Genomic DNA, 20567 nt, shown 5'->3' on the forward strand with positions numbered 1-20567 from the left:
ACATGAAAGGATGCTCAACATGACTAATCATTAGAGAGATGCAAATCAAAACTACAATGTGGTATCACCTCACACCAGTCAGAATGGCCATCATCAAAAAATCTGCAAACAGTAAATGCTGGAGAGGCTGTGTTGAAAAGGGAACCCTCTTGCACTGTTGGTGGGAATGTAAATTCATACAGCCACTATGGAGAACAGTATGGAGGTTCCTTAAAAAACTAAAAATAGAACTTCCATACAACCCAGCAATTCCACTACTGGGAATATACCCTGAGAAAACCATAATTCAAAAAGTGTCATGTACCACGATGTTCATTGCAGCTCTATTTACAATAGCCAGGACATGGAAGCAACCTAAGTGTCCATCAACAGATGAATGGATAAAGAAGATGTGGCACATATAAACAATGGAATATTATTCAGCCATAAAAGGAAACAAAGTTGAGTTATTTGTAGTGAGGTGGATGGACCTAGAATCTGTCATACAGAGTGAAGTAAGTCAGAAAGAGAAAAACAAATACCATATGCTAACACATATATATGGAATCTAAAAAAAAAAAAATCTTTCCAAAGAACCTAGGGACAGGACAGGAATAAAGATGCAGACATAGAGGGGCTTCCCTGGTGGCGCAGTGGTTGAGAGTCCGCCTGCCGATGCAGGGGACACGGGTTCATGCCCTGCTCAGGGAAGATCCCACATGTCGCAGAGCGGCTGGGCCCGTGAGCCACGGCCGCTGAGCCTACGCGTCCGGAGCCTGTGCTCCGCAATGGGAGAGGCCACAACAGTGAGAGGCCCGCGTACTGCAAAAAAAAAAAAAAAAGATGCATACGTAGAGAATGGACTTAAGGACATGGGGAGGGGCAAGGGTAAGCTGGGATGAAGTGAGAGAGTGGCATGGACATATATACACTACCAAATGTAAAACAGATAGCTCGTGAGAAGCAGCCGCATAGCACAGGGAGATCAGCTCAGTGCTTTGTGACCACCTAGAGGGGTGGGATAGGGAGGGTGGAAGGGAGACACAAGAGGGAGGGAATATGGGGATATAAGTATACGTACAGCTGATTCACTTTGTTATACAGGAGAAACTAACACAACAATGTAAAGCAATTATACTCTAATAAAGATGTTAAAAGAAAAAAAGAGGGCAGAGCAAAAATATTTACTGAAATACGCTGAAAAGGGAATGGAGCCACAGTTTATTCCAGCCAGAAACAAGCATATGAGTGTTCTGTGGTAGAGAACGCTACTAAGCTGAAGCCAGAAGAACCAGATTCGAATCACCAAGTTTTCTCATCTACAAATGTAGGAATTGTATTAAAGAGGCTCTCAGGTCCTTCAAGCAGTCAGAGTCTGTGATTCTATTTTAGGATTAAGGAGCCAAGGAATGGGGGCCAAGGACTATATACAGAGCAGCATTCAGACAGAACTGCTTCATCAAGGTGAGGGGGATGCAATTCAGTTCTTGTTTTCTGTTTGCCCCAACTTTTGCTTACTCGTGTTAAAATTCCCCTGGGCCAAATTGATTAAGTATTTAATCTAAGACCAGCTAAAACTGAATAACGGTGGAAAAACATCATCTCCCAAGATTACAATTTGTTATTTCATGCATGCAGGCAATAATTTAGCAAATATTTACCAAGCACCTGCTTTACGCAAGGCACTATGCTGTGGAGAACGTGCAAATGGGCAACTGCTGTCTGAACTTAAAATATGGTAGACTGTCTTGCTCAGTAAGGACATACATAACCAAAATCACATCACACACATAACCAAAACAAAATGGAGACGTTCCACAAGAGAGCTACAAAGACCTGTGGTGGAAGTATAGCTTTCTGGCTTGGAATCCTGGTATCAGCTTAAAGAGGTTAATTTATTTCCCTTCAGTTTCCTCATCTATGATATGGGGATAATAATAATACCTAAAGTTGTTCAGAAGATTAAATGAGATAATAGACAAAAGCAGCTTAAATTAATGCCTGGTACATAAGTAAAACCCGGTAAATGTTAGTAATCACTGTCATTATTATGGAAGCTTATAGGATTAAGTGGTTGATTTGACTCCAGAGAAGAAAAAAAAATTTCCTAAGGATGTAGCATTAGGACTGGACACTGAGAGATGAAGTTGGACAGGAAAAAGGAAGAGGAAGGAGAAAAGAGAGGGAAAAGAAGGAGAGAAATCTTTGCCATAAGTAGTTCAGGGCTTCCCTCGTAGCGCAGTGGTTAAGAATTCGCCTGCCAACGCAGGGGACACGGGTTTCAGCCCTGGTCGGGGAAGATCCCACATGCCGTGGAGCAACTAAGCCTGCGCACCACAACTACTGAGCCTGCGCTCTAGAGCCTGCGCGCCACAACTACTGAAGCCTGCGCGCCTAGAGCCTGTGCTCTGCAACAAGAGAAGCCACCGCAATGAGAAGCCGGTGCATCGCAACGAAGAGTAGCCCTGGCTCACCACAACTAGAGAAAGCCCGCACGCAGCAAGGAAGACCCAACACAGTCAAAAAAAAAAAAAAAAAAAAGAAGTAGTTCAATTTGGCTGGAGCGGAAAGTTCCTTAACGAAATAGTGGTATGAAATACAGTTCAGAACAGCACTGTAGAAGTTTAATATAAATCATTTAACTTTTTTCCTATTAATTTCCCTTCATCCCGTCATGTCCTAGAAATATCAACAGTTAAAAAATAGATCAAATGTTATTATTAATATAGATATGTAGTCAGCATTACGTCCTCAATGGGTAGATAAATCCAAGCATCAGAGTCCAAAAACCATATGGGTTTTCCCCGACCCTTTCTGGAAGCAATTTGTCAAGTCTGTAAAAGCACTAAGAATTCTTAAGTCTAAGAATCAGAAAACAAGTTTCAGGCCAAGTTAAAGCCACTTAACCCTCCAGGCCTCAATTTCCTCAATAAAAATGTATGCTACTATTACTTCAGGATGGATGGATAGAAGAAATACTAAAATGGTGGGATGGCCATTCTAGGAAGGGAAAAAACTTGCCAGCCTCCTTGAGTTGATATAAGACACAAATGCAATAATGGATGTGAACGTACGTTACATACCTAATAAGCGTTACATAGAACCCAAGGTATTTTTCCTACACATCACACAGAAAGGCAAGAACTGCAGATGAGATGGTGGTGGTATGTGGTTAAAAAGAATCCGGCTTTGTAGTCAGACCAACTTGGGTCTGAACCCTACCAGGTTCTGTCATTTACTAGCTCTGCGGCCTGAAAGCAAAATAGCCTGAACTGCTATGCTTCTTTGTGCTGGGATTTTATCAGACAGGCAATGTGAATCCTGTAATGGTGCTTCCCCTCACTGCTTCAGCCACCTGGAAGCAGTGCAGGATCTAATTACATTTCAGAAACTCTTCTCAGTTTCATTTTATTATTTCAACCCTTACTTCCCATTTTTGGATCATTGCGATACATTTTTTTTTTGAAAAGTGCCTCAGATTCTTCCCACCTGCCACCTTTTTTTTTAAATGAAGCATAGCCTAAACATTAATTTAATCATAATTTTACCTTTTCCATCAGCCCCCCACCCGCACCCCGACATCCCTAAACAGATTCTCTTGGACTTCTTGGTATGTCCTGCTTTTGGAGGTGCTCAACAAATGGTTCTTAAATTAATAATAACATTGAAAAGTTCACAGTTTAACTGGCAAATATCAGAAATATCCAAATGCTGTTAGACAAATCTAGGCCCAGTAAAAACTAAATTTTATTATGGGTTTTCAGGACATTTTTAATACCAGTAATATTTTTAACATGCTGAACAAATTCTAATTTTCTACATTTATCTGCATGTAAGATATCATGTAGTCCTCACTGCATTCTTGTGAAGTTGGTTTGGCAGGTATTATTTCTATTTTACACAGGGAAAGCAAGACCCACATGTCACTCCATGCTGTGGCAGGGCCACATCAGAACCAAGCCTTCACTTCTAACCCAGCGCACTTTTCATTCTGGCGCACTGCCTCTGGGGAATTCTGCAAACAGGCTGCAACTTACTTTTTTGAAAACAATATGTAAATGAATTAACAACGGGAACGTCTGCTGAAAAATCATATATAATAACATACCCATCAATCAGCAAGATATTCAATACGTTTAAAATGTAGGTTTCATCAAATACTTTAAAAAATGGATCCATGTGTGGAGGGCATGAAATATTTCCACTGTAATTCCTGCTATCCAACCTCATCTTGAATTAGTTCTCCACAGGACCTATCCTAAAATATGATTATAAACGGAGTTCTCTATTTGAGGGAAAAGAAAGCAATGTCACAAAACGTGCAATGTAATATTTATCCCATGTACTCTAAAAAGCTATATATGGGAGTAGCTCTCTCTGCCTCCTGTCCCCCATCACACTCAGCCCAAGGGATGTTCCTGATTACCAAGTATAGAAAGCCCACATTATTTACTCGTCTTATTTTGGACATAGGTCAAATATTCATTGCTAATAAAATCCGATGGCTTTTACGATCCCTGGGTCGTGAAGATAAGGATTAACACCTTGCTAATACTTTTGTTTTCCACGAGAAAGTCAACGAAGCAACGAGGAAGTAACCTCTTAAAAGTAACTTATCTCTGATCAGTGCTACCAGTAATTACAGGATCACTAGCGCAACCTTTGAGAACCGGACGGCTGAGTATAAAAGTGTTCAATGGGCATCTCGGGCTTGGCCAACGCAACCACAATCCCCGGAGCCAGGCGGGACGGAGCTGGGGGTGTTCAGTGCCCAGTGCGCCAAGGAACCGACTGCTTGTCCACCCCCCACTTGGCGCGGGATGGGGCGGCGGCCAGGCAGGCAGGCGCTCCCCGCTCCCAGTGGCCGAGACCGCTCGTCCGCCGCCCGAAGGAGAGTGGGGGTGGACACGGGACTGGACAGTGACCTTGACAGCCCCTCCGCCGTCCGGGGGAGGCTCGGGGTGGACATGGGACCGGGTAGCGGCGTGACAGCCTCAGGGCGGGCCGGGGAACGCTCGGGGCGACTGCGGCGCTGGGGCAGAGGCGGCGTTAGCCCCTCCGCGGCCCCGAGAGGCTCGGCCGCGCGGGGGGCTCTCCGGGCGCCTCCAGAGGCGCACCCGGGGCGGGGCGAGCTCGGCTCGGGCCGGGGACGCGGGGCTCCGGGGGAGAGCAGTTGGGGGTCCGCGGGCGGGCGGCTGGCCCTACCTCCTCGGTGACCGTGGGGCAGTAAGAGATGAGCAGGAGCGTGGTAAGCAGGTTGATGGCGAGGCCCAGGAGGGTGATGGAGTTGGGGGCCATCCACAGCGGGATCCACTGGAGCAGCCAGGTCCAGTAGAGCTGCAGCGGCGGCTCAAGCAACGAGACGCCCGCGACGCTGTAGCGGTGTTCCTCTAGCCGCCGCAGCTGCGCCGCGCTCAGCGGCTCGCCCAGCGCCTTCAGCCAGCGCGGCGCCGGCCTGGCCCAGGCGCCCGCCGCCATGGCCGCCTGCGGGCCCCGCCGCTGCGAGCGAGCGCAGCCCGAGCCGGGCGCCCGGGCGGGGACAGGTGGAGGGAGGGGCTTGCGGGCCCGGGCCTGCGCCGGCCCGGTGGGACTCGCCGGTCGGGCCCGCGGCGGAGGTCGAGGTCAGGCCAGGCCGCCCCTGGTCCCGGGGCCTCCGCCCCCAGAGCCGCCGGCCGCGGGGGGCGGGGCCTCGGGGAGGGCTCCGGGAGAGGGGGAGGGGCCGCCTCCGCCCCGCGAGGTGTCGGGGCAGGTGGGACAGGCCCGCACTGGCCACCGGGTCACCGTGGTGGCTCCGCCGATTGTCACTTTCTAATTGGCGCGAAAAGGGCCCAGATTTCCCCAAGAGCCTGATGCACCTGCTTCTAAGTCCCGATTCTTCTCCGGGGACGGCTGGTGACGCTCCCCAGAGGGAAGTCTCGACGGCTGGACAGTTAGAAGCGGGTTGCTCTAACTCATGCGGTGTGCACAGCTCAGATCTCCTAGTGTGCGAACGCCCTGGCCTTTAGCCGCAGCCTGCAGAGCCAGGGGGTGGGGAGCGAAGTATTGTGTGAGAACATGATTTTTGCACGTCTTGGGTCACCGGCATGAGGTCTCCATCCGTCGGCCCGAAGAGAGGTCCTGCCTGATAAACACACGGGCACAGTTCTTTCTTCCAACCCCGAGGACTGGGGCCCTGGCTGTGTATTAGCTCTAGAGAACCCTCACTTGCAGGTTCAGGGATCAATGTTCAGGGTTCAGATTCCAAGGTATAGGACCTACCACTCAGGACTTAGAAACACCGTCTAACAAGGGGACTGAATGGTTGAAAGCCAAATAAATGCCTATTTCTCAGAGCATCTGATACCAATAATAATGGATATTTTTACACACACCCTTCCTCCCAAAGACAGGGATCCAGGTGGTATCTTCCACTGGCCTGGGAGCAAGTATGCTTGCCACACAATGGCAGTTCACTTACCTCACAGCTCCTTACCTCACAATGCACCCATTTAGACAGGGGATAGCCTGTCATAAACATGTCATTTTGCACAACCTTTGCCACTTGCCTTTTTCTTCACCTCCTGGTTCTTATCATTATGCACTTCTCTAAGGCATAGAACAAGCTCAGAAACTGCTTTCGTGATAGTTCAGTAGGGCAGCGGCTATCGGCAGGTGCAGTTTGTCCCACAGATTCCACCACAACACATTGGAGACGGGCCAACAAACTACTACCCAGCCCACCACCTGCTTCCATACAGCCCATAAGCTAAGTACAGCTTTTTAGACTTTCTTTTTGGCTGCCATTGGGTCTTCTTTGCTGTGTGTGGGCTTTCCTCTAGTTGCAGCGAGCGGGGCCTACTCTTCGTTGCAGTGCGCGGGCTTCTCACTGCTGTGGCTTCTCTTGCTGCAGAGCATGGGCTCTAGGTGCATGGGCTTTGGTAGTTGTGGCACGTGGGCTCAGGAGTTGTGACCTGTGCTCTACAGCGCAGGCTCGGTAGTTTTGGAGCCCAGGCTTAATTGCTACCCGGTATGTAGGATCTTCCCTGACCAGGGATCAAACCTGTGTCCCCTGCATTGGCAGGAGGATTTTTAAGCACTGTGCCACCAGGGAAGTCCCTAGACTTTTAAATGACTGAAAAAAAGATTTTTTTCTGTGATGCAAAATTACATGAAATTCATATTTCTGTGCCAAGAATAAAGCCATATCTATTCCTTACATATTGTTTATGACTGCTTTCCTGCTCTAAGGGCAAAGTTCAGCGGTGTGACAGAGAGCATATGGCTCGCAAGTCCTACAATACTGACTGTCTGGCGTTTTACTGTAAAAAAGATTAGCAGTCCCTTCCTTAGAGCAATATGAGGGTATCTGCAGACCAAACCATGCATTGAATATACATCTCCTAATCTTTAATGTGAAAAACGATGCTGACAAATGCAGGAAAGGAATCAGAACGACAGAGATCCACTTTTAACTATGTTGGTTTTTTGTACAGTAAACTTGGAAATACCTATCTTTTAACTTAGTGCCATGAGTAAGCCAAGGAAAAGTCCTTTTCCAGGTAAATAAATTTAACTATATTACAGATAATTTCTAATATACATGAAAAACATCAGAAAGAATGAAAGGGCAAAATACCTTTTTCCCATAAATGGGAAAAAGGTATTTCCCTCAAATAAAATCCATATTGAACAGTACCCAGATCATATAAAGAATTCCTAAAAATCCACAAGAAATAGAAAAACAATAAACTAGATTTATGTTCCGATATCTATAACAAAAACCCCCAAACGTGGTGACATAAGCAAATAGAAGGTTATATCTCTCACACGTAAATTTAGAATTGACAGCCCAGGACTGGGATGGTGGGTCCATGGTCATCAGGAACCCAAGCTCTTCTGTCTTTCTGCTCCAACATCCTCACTCTGACTTCCACCTACAAGGTCATCTCTTGGTTCTGAACAGGCTGCTGTAGTGCCAGCCATCCTATTCGTATTACAAGCAGCAGGAAAGTGGAAGAGGGTAGGAAAAAAGCTGGATGCCACTCAACTCAGCCAGCAAAGTAGAATGCTTTTTCAGAAGTCCCAAACAACAGCCGTACATACCTCCCACTGGCCAGAACTTAATCACCAGCCTACCTAAGTTCAAGTGTAATCAAGGGAGAATAGATGGGTACAATCATTTGGTCAAACAGTCTGGCATTATCCGGTAAAGTTAACGTGCACATACTCTGTAACATCACAATTCTGATCCAGGAGTGTATCCCAGAGAAATTCTTGCATGTGTCCTAGGAAACACATATAAGACCATTCATAGCATCTTTGTAGAGTAACCAAAAGCTGTAAATAACCTAAATGTCTACCAATTCTGAATGGATAAAACTGTGGTATTTTCACATAATTTAATAGTATTTAGCAAGTTTAATAAGCTATGCTTATTAACATAGATAAATTGCACAAGCATAATACTGAGTGGCAAAAAAGCTTACAGAAAAAATGCACAGTATGATTTCATTCATATACAGTTCAAAGATAGGCAAGATTTTGTGTTTAGGAATACGTACATATGTGGCAAAGCTATGAAGAAAAGGAAAAAATGATGAATACAATTCCAGAGAGTCGTTACTCCTGGTAGAGAGGAAGTAAGATGGGATTGTGGAAGGGCACACAGATGGCTTCAAAAGTATTGGTAATTGTATGAGTTAGGATACAAAACTACAGAGGCTGAAACAGGATAGCTGTTAATTTTTTTCTCACCTAATTGGGTAGACAATCCAGGGCTGGTATGGCAGCTCCAAGATGACAGGGACACAGATTTCTTCCATTTTATTAGTCTGACAACTTAGTGTGTTGCCCTTGTCCTTGTGGTCAGAAATGGCTGGCCACAACTTCCAATCAATTGGAAGGGGGAAAAGAGGGGAGAACCTGTGTTCCTTTCCTTTTAAGGGCATGGCCTAAAGATGCACACATCACCCTGCTCTCATCCCATTGGCCAGAACTTGGTCACATGGTTACATTTAGCTGCAAAAGAGGCTGGAAATGAAGTCTTTAGCAGGCCAACCGTTATTCCAGCTAAGACATTTCTATTGAAAAGTGGGAGAATGGATACTGGAGTGTCATCTAGCTGTCTCAACCACAGTTTTTAAACGAGGTAATAGGAACATGGTATTCATTTTATTATTATTTATGCTATATGTATGTGCAATCCTTTTCTTTTGCAAATATGGAATAGTTAAAAAGTAGTAAAAGTAATAAAAATTTAAAAAGCACATCTTCTTTAACACTCATGCTTCTAAGCTGCTTTTCACCTTTCCCATGGTTTTTGTTTTTGGGGGGGCGGGGGGAGTGGTTGGTGAATTTTTGGAAATTTCAAATTAATTCAAGGCATATCTGTCTAATGTCAGAGAAAAGTAGATTAGAGATTTCCTATTATTTTGCCTCTTGCATCATGGCTTCCTTTGATTATCATGGTTTATTACATACTGATTGATATATATATAATTATCATGGTTTATTACATACTGATTGATATATATATAATTATCATGGTTCATTACATACTGATTGATATATATATAATTATCATGGTTTATTACATACTGATTGATATATATATAATTATCATGGTTTATTACATACTGATTGATATATATATAATTATCATGGTTTATTACATACTGATTGATATATATATAATTTTTCCTTTTCCTGAACAAACATGGCAACTTACATTTAGGCGTTACTATCCTATGCCAGGAACTGTTCTGAGCATCAGGAGTTATTTCATTTAATCCTCACAAAAATCCTAGAAAGCTGGTACCATTATTAGTCCCCATTTTGCAGATGAGGAAATTGGAACACAGTGAGGTTCAATAACTTGCCCATGATTGCTAGAATAGAGATACAGCCAAGATTCCAGCCAATGTAGTCAGAGTCCAGAGCCTGCACTCCTATCTATGGCTAAATGTCACCTAATAAGTTACATATATTAAATAGCAGACTTAGGTGAGTATTTTTGTCAATATTAAGCAGTCCTTTTTCTATATATCATCTTACTAAATTTACTAAAACTAATGATACATTCCCTTGCTCAGAGGACTTTGGTAAAGTCCAACCTCCCTAGCTTGGCATTCTAAGGTCCACTCTTCTTTTCCAGTCTTATCTCCCAAGTGTCTCTTCCCTCACTCCCCTCCCTAACTCTGATGCTCCAGCTTCATGGGTCCATTAGCTGTTCCTGAACATACCAAGCGCTTCCTCATGCCCCCCCCCACAACTTTGCTCCCTGGGCTTGGGGAGTACCTTCCATCCTTCATCACCCCTAAAACACTGCTTATCAGTCAAGGCTCAGCTTAAATTCCTCCCTCTCTGAGATGGCCTCTCATATTCTTCCAGTTGACCTCTCCTGCTTCCACACAGAGTACTTTGTACCTTGTGATCCAGTCTGTCTTGGGGCACTTATTTATGTACTGATCTGCTTCTCGTCCAGCCTCAGAGTATCAGGACCACATCCCTGCACTGAGTGTGTTCTTGAGTTCTTGGCACCCAGCAGACATCCATACTTTTAAAAACTCTTTGTTTTGAAACAGTAGATTCACAGAAAGTTGCAAAAATTGTACACAGAGATCCCGTGTACTCATCCCCCAGCCTTTCCCAATGTCGTATCCACAGTACAAGAGGCATCCACAAGTTTTTAGTTGATGGCTTATCTTGGTTTTACTACTGGTTCTTTTTGTGTAACTTGCACTCACATTTCAAATCTTCTTCCTCAGCATCTTCAACATCTAGACCAACTTCCCACAAAATGTTATAGTCTCATATAGCCACATTAGTTTAGGTGTAAAATAACTGCTTCAAAAAGCCCCTGAATTTCATTGGTTTGGAAAAAGGCATGGATTGCCATCAAGAAATCACCTGGCTAGATTTGCAGTCTAGCAGAATTTTATCATTCAGGGAGTCACGCTATCTGTGTAAGGGTTTAGAGCTTTGGACCCACAGGCTGGAGTATTTAGGAAGATTAGTATAGTTCTGTGGTATACACTTGCCTTTTCTCATTTACTTGCTTTGGTTTATTTTGTTTTTATAGTTTTGTACTTTGTGACTCTAAAGTCTAAATTTTATAGAACCATGGAACCTTACAAAATACACGAGCAGAATACAGTTTTCAATAACAGATTGACAAAAACCTTTGCTGTCTTCTCTAGAAATGCTTAATTTCTGGAACAAGGTCAGAAAAGCAAATTTCACAACAGAATCCCTCAGATGTTGTAACTGTGCTTTTTATCTGAAATTGCAAAAGTGATTTAGGGTTGGAAATTGATTTCCCTCAGAGACACGGTTCTTAGCATTCTGCCCTATTTATATCCTTTAACTGTCTTTTATTTATTATCCTTTTCTGAGTTCACATCCTACTGCTTTAAAATGTTTTCCATGGTATGATCTGAGGAGCACTAGAGGGAATCTCCTTCCTCAAAAATTCCTTCTTCAGCAATCTGAGGTGCGTAAAGCCCCACGATGAGTTATTCCTATTTTGGAGTTGGGGCTTTTAGGATAAGCAGAGTAGGTCAGACTTCCATGTTAGCTTAGGTCATTATCAAAAACACCTTAGGAGGGCTTCCCTGGTGGCACAGTGGTTAAGAATCCGCCTGCCAATGCAGGGGACAGGGGTTTGAGCCCTGGTCCGGGAAGATCCCACATGCCGTAGAGCAACTAAGCCCGTGCGCCACAACTACTGAGCCTGCGCTCTACAGCCCGCGAGCCACAACTACTGAAGCCCGTGCGCCTAGAGCCCGTGCTCCGCAACAAGAGACGCTCCCGCAATGAGAAGCCCACGCACCACAACGAAGAGTAGCCCCGCTCACGGCAGCTAGAGAAAGCCCGCGTGCAGCAACGAAGACCCAACGCAGCCAAAAGTAAATAAATACATTTATATTAAAAAAAATAACACCACCTTAGGAGTGATGCTTTTATCAGAATGTCTTTCCTCTGAGACACCTGAGAGAGAATGGCTCCAAATAAATAGCCATGCAAGGACCTTGCGAGAAAGAGGGCTGAAGCTGTGCTCCCAACATGGTCGAGCACAGGAATCACCTGGAGATTCTGTGATAATTCAGGTTCTGAGTTAGCGGATCTGGAGAGAGAGCGGAGGGAAGCGTTTTCATTCCTAACAAGCTCCCAGGTGATGCTGATGCCGCTGGGAAGCGACCACATTTTGACTGATGAGGGACTGAAGCATATTCAGTCTTAGGAGGCTTGGGTGGAGGCACAGCTCTGAGCAGGCCCCAGGCGGAAGGGGGATGGGGCAGAACGAGGAGCCACAGGGCTGAGGACAATTAAAGGATAAGAAAGACCAGGCTGGCTCACTTAATTTTGGTTCAACCTGTCCTTTCCAGGGCAAAGAAGGGATATATAGATAGATATTAAATTTTTCTATTTTATTTTCATATATTTTATATATATATATATGTATATTGGAATTGAGATCTACTTGTTGGTCCTCGGTGAGGGTGTTTTTTGTTCATAGTTGATGAGTCTTTTCTAACATTCTGCTGTGCTTCCCAGACTGGGATACCTTTAGCTCCCTGACAATATGCTTGGAACAACATCCATTTGAAGATCTGGGAAGGAAAAAATTACTTTTCTATTAAATAAACTCATGTGTCATGGAGAAGAAGGTAGCATGTGGATAAACTTTAATGAGGAGCATGTGAGGGGTGGTGGCAGTGACTTCATGCTGGGCTCTCACATCCTGTCCAAAGTTGTTCTTTCTTCTGCAGAGAGGAGGGCTGTCGAGGTAGACAGGGTGAAGACCTGTGACGGAGGTAATGCCCACGAAGCACAGAAGCAAGAGCTCTTTTCTTTCTAGTGTTGATTTTCTCATTGCCGTTTCCTTTCTTTAGGTCCTTGTCTGGTGAGGTTGTTTCTGGCTTCATTTCTGTCTCGCTGCTCTTGACTGCCCTTCCCTCCGTACAAATAATACTGTGTTGGTCTGTCCTCCTTTCCTCCCTCCTACTTGATGTTGACCTTGGTCTTGGCCTTCACTGAGCCCTTTCTTGCCACGCCCTCCCTCTCTGTCCATCACTGTTGCTTAACTTCTTCAGGGAGTGGAGTTACTAAAGGCAGACTTTGGGTCAAAGTCCATGCTGGGCACTATGAAGACCCGACAGTCATGGAAAGACCCAGGAAACAACTTGTCTCACCGATGAACTCCCGCTTCTACTGCTAGATAATGTTTCTTGAGCCTTAGCTAGGAGCTATGAAGAAGCACATAAAAATAACCCCACATATAGAGGCTCTGTCCCTTCTTGGCAACCTCCACTATTACCCTACCTGCCTCTAGCTCAGTGGTACTGCCCAGGGCAGGAATGAGAACTGAGTTTACAGTGAGCCCCCTTGGACACTCAGGAATGAGGCTGGGGTGACCAGTCCAATGGCACTTTATCCCATAGCTTGCAGGGGATACATCATTTGGCTCTCTAGTGCTTGGAATCTTCCAAATGACCACATGACTTCAAATCAGCTTTGGTTTATTTTGAAACGTGGCTCCCTTCCAATTATTCCTCATTCCAATTGCTCAAGACGGATGCATTACAAAGTCTGAATAGTGGCTCCTTTCTTTGCCAGTGTTGCTGGTAACGCCTAGTTATTTTTTCTTTCTTTCTTCTTTTTTTTATTAACTTAAAAAAATTTTAAGCCAATGTTTTATTTTTTTTATTTTTTATTTTTTCGCGGTACGCGGGCCCCTCCCGTTGCGGAGCACAGGCTCCGGACGTGCAGGCTCAGCGGCCATGGCTCACGGGCCCAGCCGCTCCGTGGCATGTGGGATCTTCCCGGACCAGGGCACGAACCCGCGTCCCCTGCATCGGCAGGAGGACTCTCAACCACTGCACCACCAGGGAAGCCCAAGCCAATGTTTTTAAATTAGTGTATAATATCTTTAATGTATTTTCTTGGTCTCCAAGACTAGGATGAAGGTGAGAGGAGAAGGCTGGAAGGATGAAATCTCTTGCCTGTGGATAGCTGTGTAAGTGCTTATCTATGAAAAAGAGAGACATTCTCTCTAAAGCTATCCCTTGGGAGAAGAAGAAGTTATGGTCAATTATGCACTTGAGTGCAAGGTTTTTGCCTTTAAAGATGTGAGTCTGCCAGTACCCCCAAGCCACACTCCGAGTGACCCCCACTGGGAGTGTTTAACTGCCCTGTCACCTCCCTGGTGTTTTGTCCCTAGTAATCAACTCCAGATAGAAGAAAAATATTTATCTAGGCCAGAGGCTACTCCAGCCAGTGCATCTGGGGACAGAGAGAGATCATCAGGTGAGTTTAAGAGGGTGATGACAGCCCTTAGAATCAGGAGAATTGGTCATTCCATTAGTGTGTTTGTTTCTCTCGTCCATTCTATCAAAATTTAATTACAAAGGATTACATAAATACCTACACGTAGCAATCAGCTAAATCTTTGGTACAAGGATGGTAATTAATGACCCAGCTAAAATAAGCAAATAAAGATAGAGTTCAATTTAGAATCAAGTAATATTACAGGGAGAGTTGGTGAGGAGACTGTCTAGTTTTCTTATTCCTTATGCTACTCCTACTCCTAGGAAAAGAAGGCCAAATTTGTATTTCTAGAATTCCATTCAAAGGAACTGAAATGAGGAAGGAGATGGAGGGTTAGGCCTGGAGTCAGGGGAGAAGTGGTGATAGTGGAGAGGTGAGAGAGATGTTGGTAAAGGGGAGTGAGGAGGGGACCAGGAAAGGGAACAGAGGTAGCTGGGGGCTGGCTGACCCCCTCATTTTTATAGCTCACGTACATAAATGTTTAGAAGTTATAAATCAAGCTAACCAATGGTTAATAAAATAGTTGTATCCTCCAGTTTTTTGGGGGGATACCCTCATAATGACCTGGAAGGCTAGATTTGAATGTAGAATTATCAAAGTCTTCAGAGATACTTGCCAAGATATTGTGGCCCACCGAGGCTCAGGTCTCCCTGTGCTTTCCGCCCTGCTCCCTCCTGCACCATGAGGGGTCGCAGGTGCACACAGGCAGATGCCCTGCCTCATGCACAAGCTCAGTCACATCCTCCACACCCCAACTCCCTGACAAACAGGTGCCTCTAGGCTACCCATTGGGCCTCGGGGTATATATTCTGGCCACTTGGTTCTTCCTTGGGGGTTTGAACTCCAGGAAAAGGCCCACAAAGTCTTTAAAAGTGGACTTGGGTGCAGTATGCAAGAAGGGGGGGCGGTTCATAAGAGTTCTAAGTATGCACGTCCCCTTGGTTCCATGGCCTCCCTACTTTGTGGAGGGAGATATGGCTAGAGGAGGGCCAGAGTGAGGCTCTTGAAAATATAGAGGTCCCTCTTGCCCAGGTCCAAGGCTAATACTAAGTGGTAGAACTGTCCAGTCCCCCAACAAAGAACATGTTTAAATGTAGCAGATAAAGGGAATTCTCTGGTGGTCCAGTGGTTAGGACTTGGCGCTTTCACTCCATGGGGCCCGGGTTCTATCCCTGGTTGGGGAACTGAGGTCCCACAAGCTGTGTGGCGTGACCAAAAAAAAAAGGTAGTAGGTAAATAGCCAAGCTGTGGCCTTGGAGGTTGAAAGAGCGCAGGTCCACACTTGTCAAGGAAGTTTCAGAGTCACCTGTCTTTGGCTGGACTCTACTGGGTTGGACCATAGGCATCCTGCAGTCACCAGTATAGCCTGAAGACCAGAGGCCTTTCCTTCTCTCCATTTTCTAGGCACCAAGAAAGATTCCAGTTGACCCAGGGCCTGAGATAGGACCCAGAAGGAGGGCAGAGAGAATTTCTCAATGTCTCTGGCTAGTGGGGAGCTCAGAGTCATAGTTAATTTGATTTAGAAAAATAAAATCATGTGGCATGTCCTGTACTCCAGCCTAGTGTGATACATGCATTGATAATAACAAATACATAAACCACATTAGCCGATTTCTGAATCCTTACAGTGTTCTCTTACGCCTGCAGCCTGCTCTGTGTATGTGCTTCCCTTTGGGGAGTAGTATGGTATATTACCAATTTCTTGAAGGCAGGAAGTGGCTTATTTCTCACTGAGTTCCTAGCTGAATCCATCACAGTGCCATGCACACATCAGACATTCACGAACTCATTTGTTGAGATGAATAGAACGTTTCAGAAATCAAGTTAAAAATGAGTGGTTAAGCAATATGGTATTGGCACAAAAACGGAAATATAGATCAATGGAACAGGATAGAAAGCCCAGAAATAAACCCATGCACCTACGGTCAATTAATCTATGACAAAGGAGGCAAGAATATACAATGGAGAAAAGACAGTCTCTTCAATAAGTGGTGCTGGGAAAACCAGACAGCTTCATGTACAAGAATGGAATTAGAACATTCTCTAACACCATACACAAAAATAAAACTCAAAATGGATCAAAGACCTAAATGTAAGGGCAGACACCATAAAATTCTTAGAGGAAAACATAGGCAGAATACTCTTTGACATACATGGCAGTAATATCATCTTTGACCCACCTCCTGGAGTAATAAAATTAAAAACAAAAATAAACAAATGGGACCTAATTAAACTTAAAAGCTTCTGCACAGTAAAGGAAACCATAAACAAAATGAAAGACAACGCACAGAAGGGGAGAAAATATTTGCAAATGAAGTGACAAACAAGGGATTAATCTCCAAAATATACAAACAGCTTACGCATCTCAATATCAACAAACAACCCAATAAAAAAATGGGCAGAAGATCTACATAGACATTTCTCCAAAGAAGACAGATGTCCAAAAAGCACATGAAACGATGCTCAACATCGCCAATTATCAGAGAAATGCAAATCCAAACTACAAGGAGGTATCACCAGATACCTGAATGGCCATCATCAAAAAGTCTATAAACAATAAATGCTGGAGAAGGTGTGGAGAAAAGGGAACCCTGGGAACCCTCCTACACTGTTGGTAGGAATGTAAATTGGTCCAACAACTATGGAGAACAGTATGGAGGTTCCTTTAAAAACTAAGACTAGAACTACCATATGATCCAGCAATCCCACTCCTGAGCGCATATCTGGAGAAAACCGTGGTGTGAAAGGATACGTGCACCCCAATGTTCATTGCAGCACTATCTGCAATAGCCAAGACATGGAAGCAACCTAAGTGTCCATTGACAGATGAATGGATACAGAAGATGTGGTACACATATACAATGGAATATTACTCAGCCATAAAAAAGAATGAAATAATGCCATTTGCAGCAACACGGATGGACCTAGAGATGATCATACTAAGTGAAGTAAGTCAGACAGAGAAAGACAAGCAACATATGGTATCACTCACATGTGGAATCTAATTTTAAAAAAGTGATACAAATGAACTTATTTACAAAACAGAAACAGACTTAACAGATATCAAAACCAAACCTATGGGTACCAAAGGGGAAACATCAGGAGATCAGGATTAACATACACACACTACTATATATAAGATAGATAACCAGCAAGGACCTACTGTATAGCACAGGGAATTCTACTCAATATTCTGTGATAACCTATATGAGAAAAGAATCTGAAAAAGAATGAATATATGTATATGTATAACTGAATCACTTTGCTGTACACCTGAAACTAACACAACATTGTAAATCAACTATACTCCAATAAAATTTTTAAAAAATAAAAATAAAAGTGAGTGGGTTAAGGATGTATTGCCTTATTCCAATGTTTCTTGGAACTAGTAGGGTTTTTTTTCTATTTCTATATTAATCTAGATGAAAACATTCATTAAGCCTTCTTTTAAAGTGAGTAAATAGTGTAATGCTTAAAAAATTTTTTAATGTTGTATGTTTAGTTCCCCAAAAGAATTTGTGGTAAATCCTGTGATATAATGTTTTTCTTTAATAGAATGAAATTTAAACAAAATTAGAACAAAATTATAGGAAAGCTAATAGCAATGACAGCTTCTGATATTTTTTGTTCTTTGCAGTTTCAAAATAGACTTTTTCTTCTTCATGGGAACTTTACAGTAAGTACCCTTAATATGAGGAGACATCATATGTAGAAAAATAACATTACCTAGCATACAATACAGTTAGAGAGGATAACTCATGACTGGGGAAACAATATTTTGTAAAAATGCTCTATAGTTGCATTTACGCAATGTTTATAAAAAGCATAACAAATTGCCCATGACTTGGCAAAACCGGTCAATGAGTATTTGAGTTAAGCAACCAGCCCACAGCTGCAATGAGGCCCTGACCCAGCAGCGAGCTGCAGGGACCACGCCGACAAGTTGGGCCACACTCTTGTTTGTTTGGTTTGCACATGGACATACGGTCTTCACGTCTTTATAGATTAGCCAGATTTCTCTTATGTAAAATATCTCAGCCAGTAATGTGTAAATAGGTTTCCTGATTAACATGGGTATTACATAGGAATGGCACACATTATTATTTTGAAGGTAACTGAGAACATGGGCTGATAGCCAATATTCTTAACAGCCATAAGGCAAGATCACCAACCAAACAAAACAGAAAAAGAGGCAGCCACCAGAGTTTCGACGAGGACTCAAGTTTTCCCTTGCTTTTCCCCAAAGTACTGCAACTACTAGAGTTTGGACAAGAACTCAAGTTTTCCCTTGCTTTTCTCCAAAGTACTGCAACTACCTGGATCATTCACTCCTTCCCTTTATGAGCCCCACAACTACTACCCAGGTTCCTGGCTATCATCACATCTTCCCAGCTCTGATCTGGAAAGAAAGCAGAGCAGAAACTTTAAGATGCTGTCCCAGGACGCTGTGGGTCTCCCTGTAGGTCAGGATGTATTTAGCTCCTAGAACAAAAGGCCAAAAGAACAAAAGGGAGGGAGGCGAGGGAGAAAACAATAATGGTACGGTACTTGACTCCCCCTTCTACTACACTTCCCTAATGGAGACTTTCTCTGTAACATCAGGAAGAGTGAAGGATGTTGCTAAAAAGATAACAGGCTTGCACAAACGTTTCTCAGTTTCTAGATTTGGGGAAAGGTTTTCATCAGTTTGAATGGAGGCCATCAGCAAACTCTAAATCTGTAACTGCTCTGTAGTCTGCAACAGCTCTCCATCACTGTGACTAGCTGTCTTGGCAGGAACTCTGGTGGATTTGGCCAGGATGCTATGCCAGAGACGTGATTTGGGTCAGGCCTGAGTTTGGTAGCATCTTGGCTCCCAAGATCCTTTCTGGCTGATCATGCAAACCCGAAACACATAAACGAATACTGTGTCATTTCATCATAAACACTTCAGATTTATTGTACCATTTATTGAATACATTTTCCCTTCTGTTGAGAAAATTTGTCTGAAAGACTTTAAAAAGTCTTGTAATGACTTTAAATGGGGAAAAGGGCACAGATCCCCTAGTGTTAAGTAGGGTTGTATGAAATAAACAACTCTTCTTTGCTTAGAAAAATCTCTTAGATCAAAAGAAAGATGTCTTTTTAAGATTCTATTACGGTGTATTGTACCGTTTTTTTACTCTAGGGGAAAACAAAGCATTTAGAGCCTACTATTTTAAATTAAAATAAATGCTTTTGCTTATTCTATAGCTTGCTTTTTTTGGAAAGTACAGTGACCAAGCACAGACAACAATGACCAAAATGCTAACTTCAAATGAGATTTTGTTTGCAATTTTTAATTAAGCAATCTGTGCAAACATCTTTTTTTTTTTTTTTCAACATCAGGAGGAAAGAAAACAACCACACTTGGGAGCCTGGGAGCAAAACAGAAAATGCTTTCTCATTGCAACCCGATTTCAAAGCAGTGGTGAGCAGAGCGGCAGTGCCCAGGCCCTTAGTATTCCTCAGGATTGCTTGAGTGCAATTCTCGCAAGTATGAATCAATTACACTAGGAGGCACACCTTGCAAGAGGAGCCTGCAGAAGGAAAGACCACCTAGAAAGGACGAGAAGGAAAAGGCAAAGTCAAAACCGTCTACACGTGAAAAATCCCTGAAACAAGACTTCTTGACTAGCTGCCTGGAAACGTGACTAATTATGTTCCAGTTAGTTACAAAGATTCACTCAGTCCCTACTTGGAAAGCTTCTCCTGGGTTTAGCACCTTTAGAATCTAAAACATTTGGCATCTAGAAGGAAAAGCAAGTTCCCTGCAGACCCACAGCAGTTTTTTGTTCCCTACTATTATTCGTTCTCAAATTCCTCACTAGTTGGAGAGTGTTTATTGCTCTTTTCGAGGTTTTGATTGCTCTTTTCGAGGTTCCTCTATAGATGATTTAAGTGTTCTGAATGAATGGCAGAATAAATGCAAATCATGTTACAAATCAGTGGGAAGAACTGTTTCCAGTTTGTTAATGTTCCTTTCAATTAAGCACAAAGAGTTCCCATTCAAGCACATGGGAGAAGAAAAAAGGAACTACTCCTTTAACTTTGGCTATTCATACACTGTCAAAAGTGCAAAAATTGGAAATATTTTGTTAAAAATAGTAAAACCTGTCCAATGCCTTATGAAGGTGAGAGAAACACCTACTAATATTTCATACTTACCCTCCATGGTTCTGAATTATATTTAAAAAATAAAAGTACCCTTCACGAGAGAACCCACGAAACCATAAAAATGGTCCTTTAGAGAAGTGTTTTAC

At 43.4% G+C, this 20567-nt stretch overlaps 2 protein-coding genes across 17 annotated transcripts in view; both read right to left on the reverse strand.

Moving 5' to 3' along the window:
* The window catches only part of CHPT1 (choline phosphotransferase 1), a 35108-nt gene extending 29450 nt beyond the window's left edge, over positions 1 to 5658 (reverse strand). For all 4 annotated transcript variants that reach the window (XR_009543286.1, XM_060164814.1, XM_060164816.1 and 1 more), the window contains exon 1: positions 5185 to 5658. Coding sequence is in view for 3 of the 4 variants with exons in the window: in XM_060164814.1 (XP_060020797.1) it covers positions 5185 to 5457 (273 nt within the window). In the remaining variant the exon portion in view is untranslated. The remainder of the gene's footprint in view (positions 1 to 5184) is intronic.
* Positions 5659 to 19199: 13541 nt separating this feature from the next.
* MYBPC1 (myosin binding protein C1) overlaps positions 19200 to 20567 on the reverse strand; it is a 97551-nt gene continuing 96183 nt past the window's right edge. For 11 of the 13 annotated variants that reach the window (XM_060164516.1, XM_060164519.1, XM_060164523.1 and 8 more), the window contains one exon: positions 19200 to 19863. In XM_060164516.1, coding sequence (XP_060020499.1) covers positions 19813 to 19863 — 51 coding nt within the window. In that variant the 3' untranslated portion in view covers positions 19200 to 19812. The remainder of the gene's footprint in view (positions 19864 to 20567) is intronic. The other 2 variants (XM_060164517.1, XM_060164518.1) reach the window with 1 other exon arrangement.

This window comes from Lagenorhynchus albirostris, chromosome 11 (genome assembly GCF_949774975.1).
Source record: "Lagenorhynchus albirostris chromosome 11, mLagAlb1.1, whole genome shotgun sequence".
Taxonomy (NCBI): domain Eukaryota; kingdom Metazoa; phylum Chordata; class Mammalia; order Artiodactyla; family Delphinidae; genus Lagenorhynchus; species Lagenorhynchus albirostris.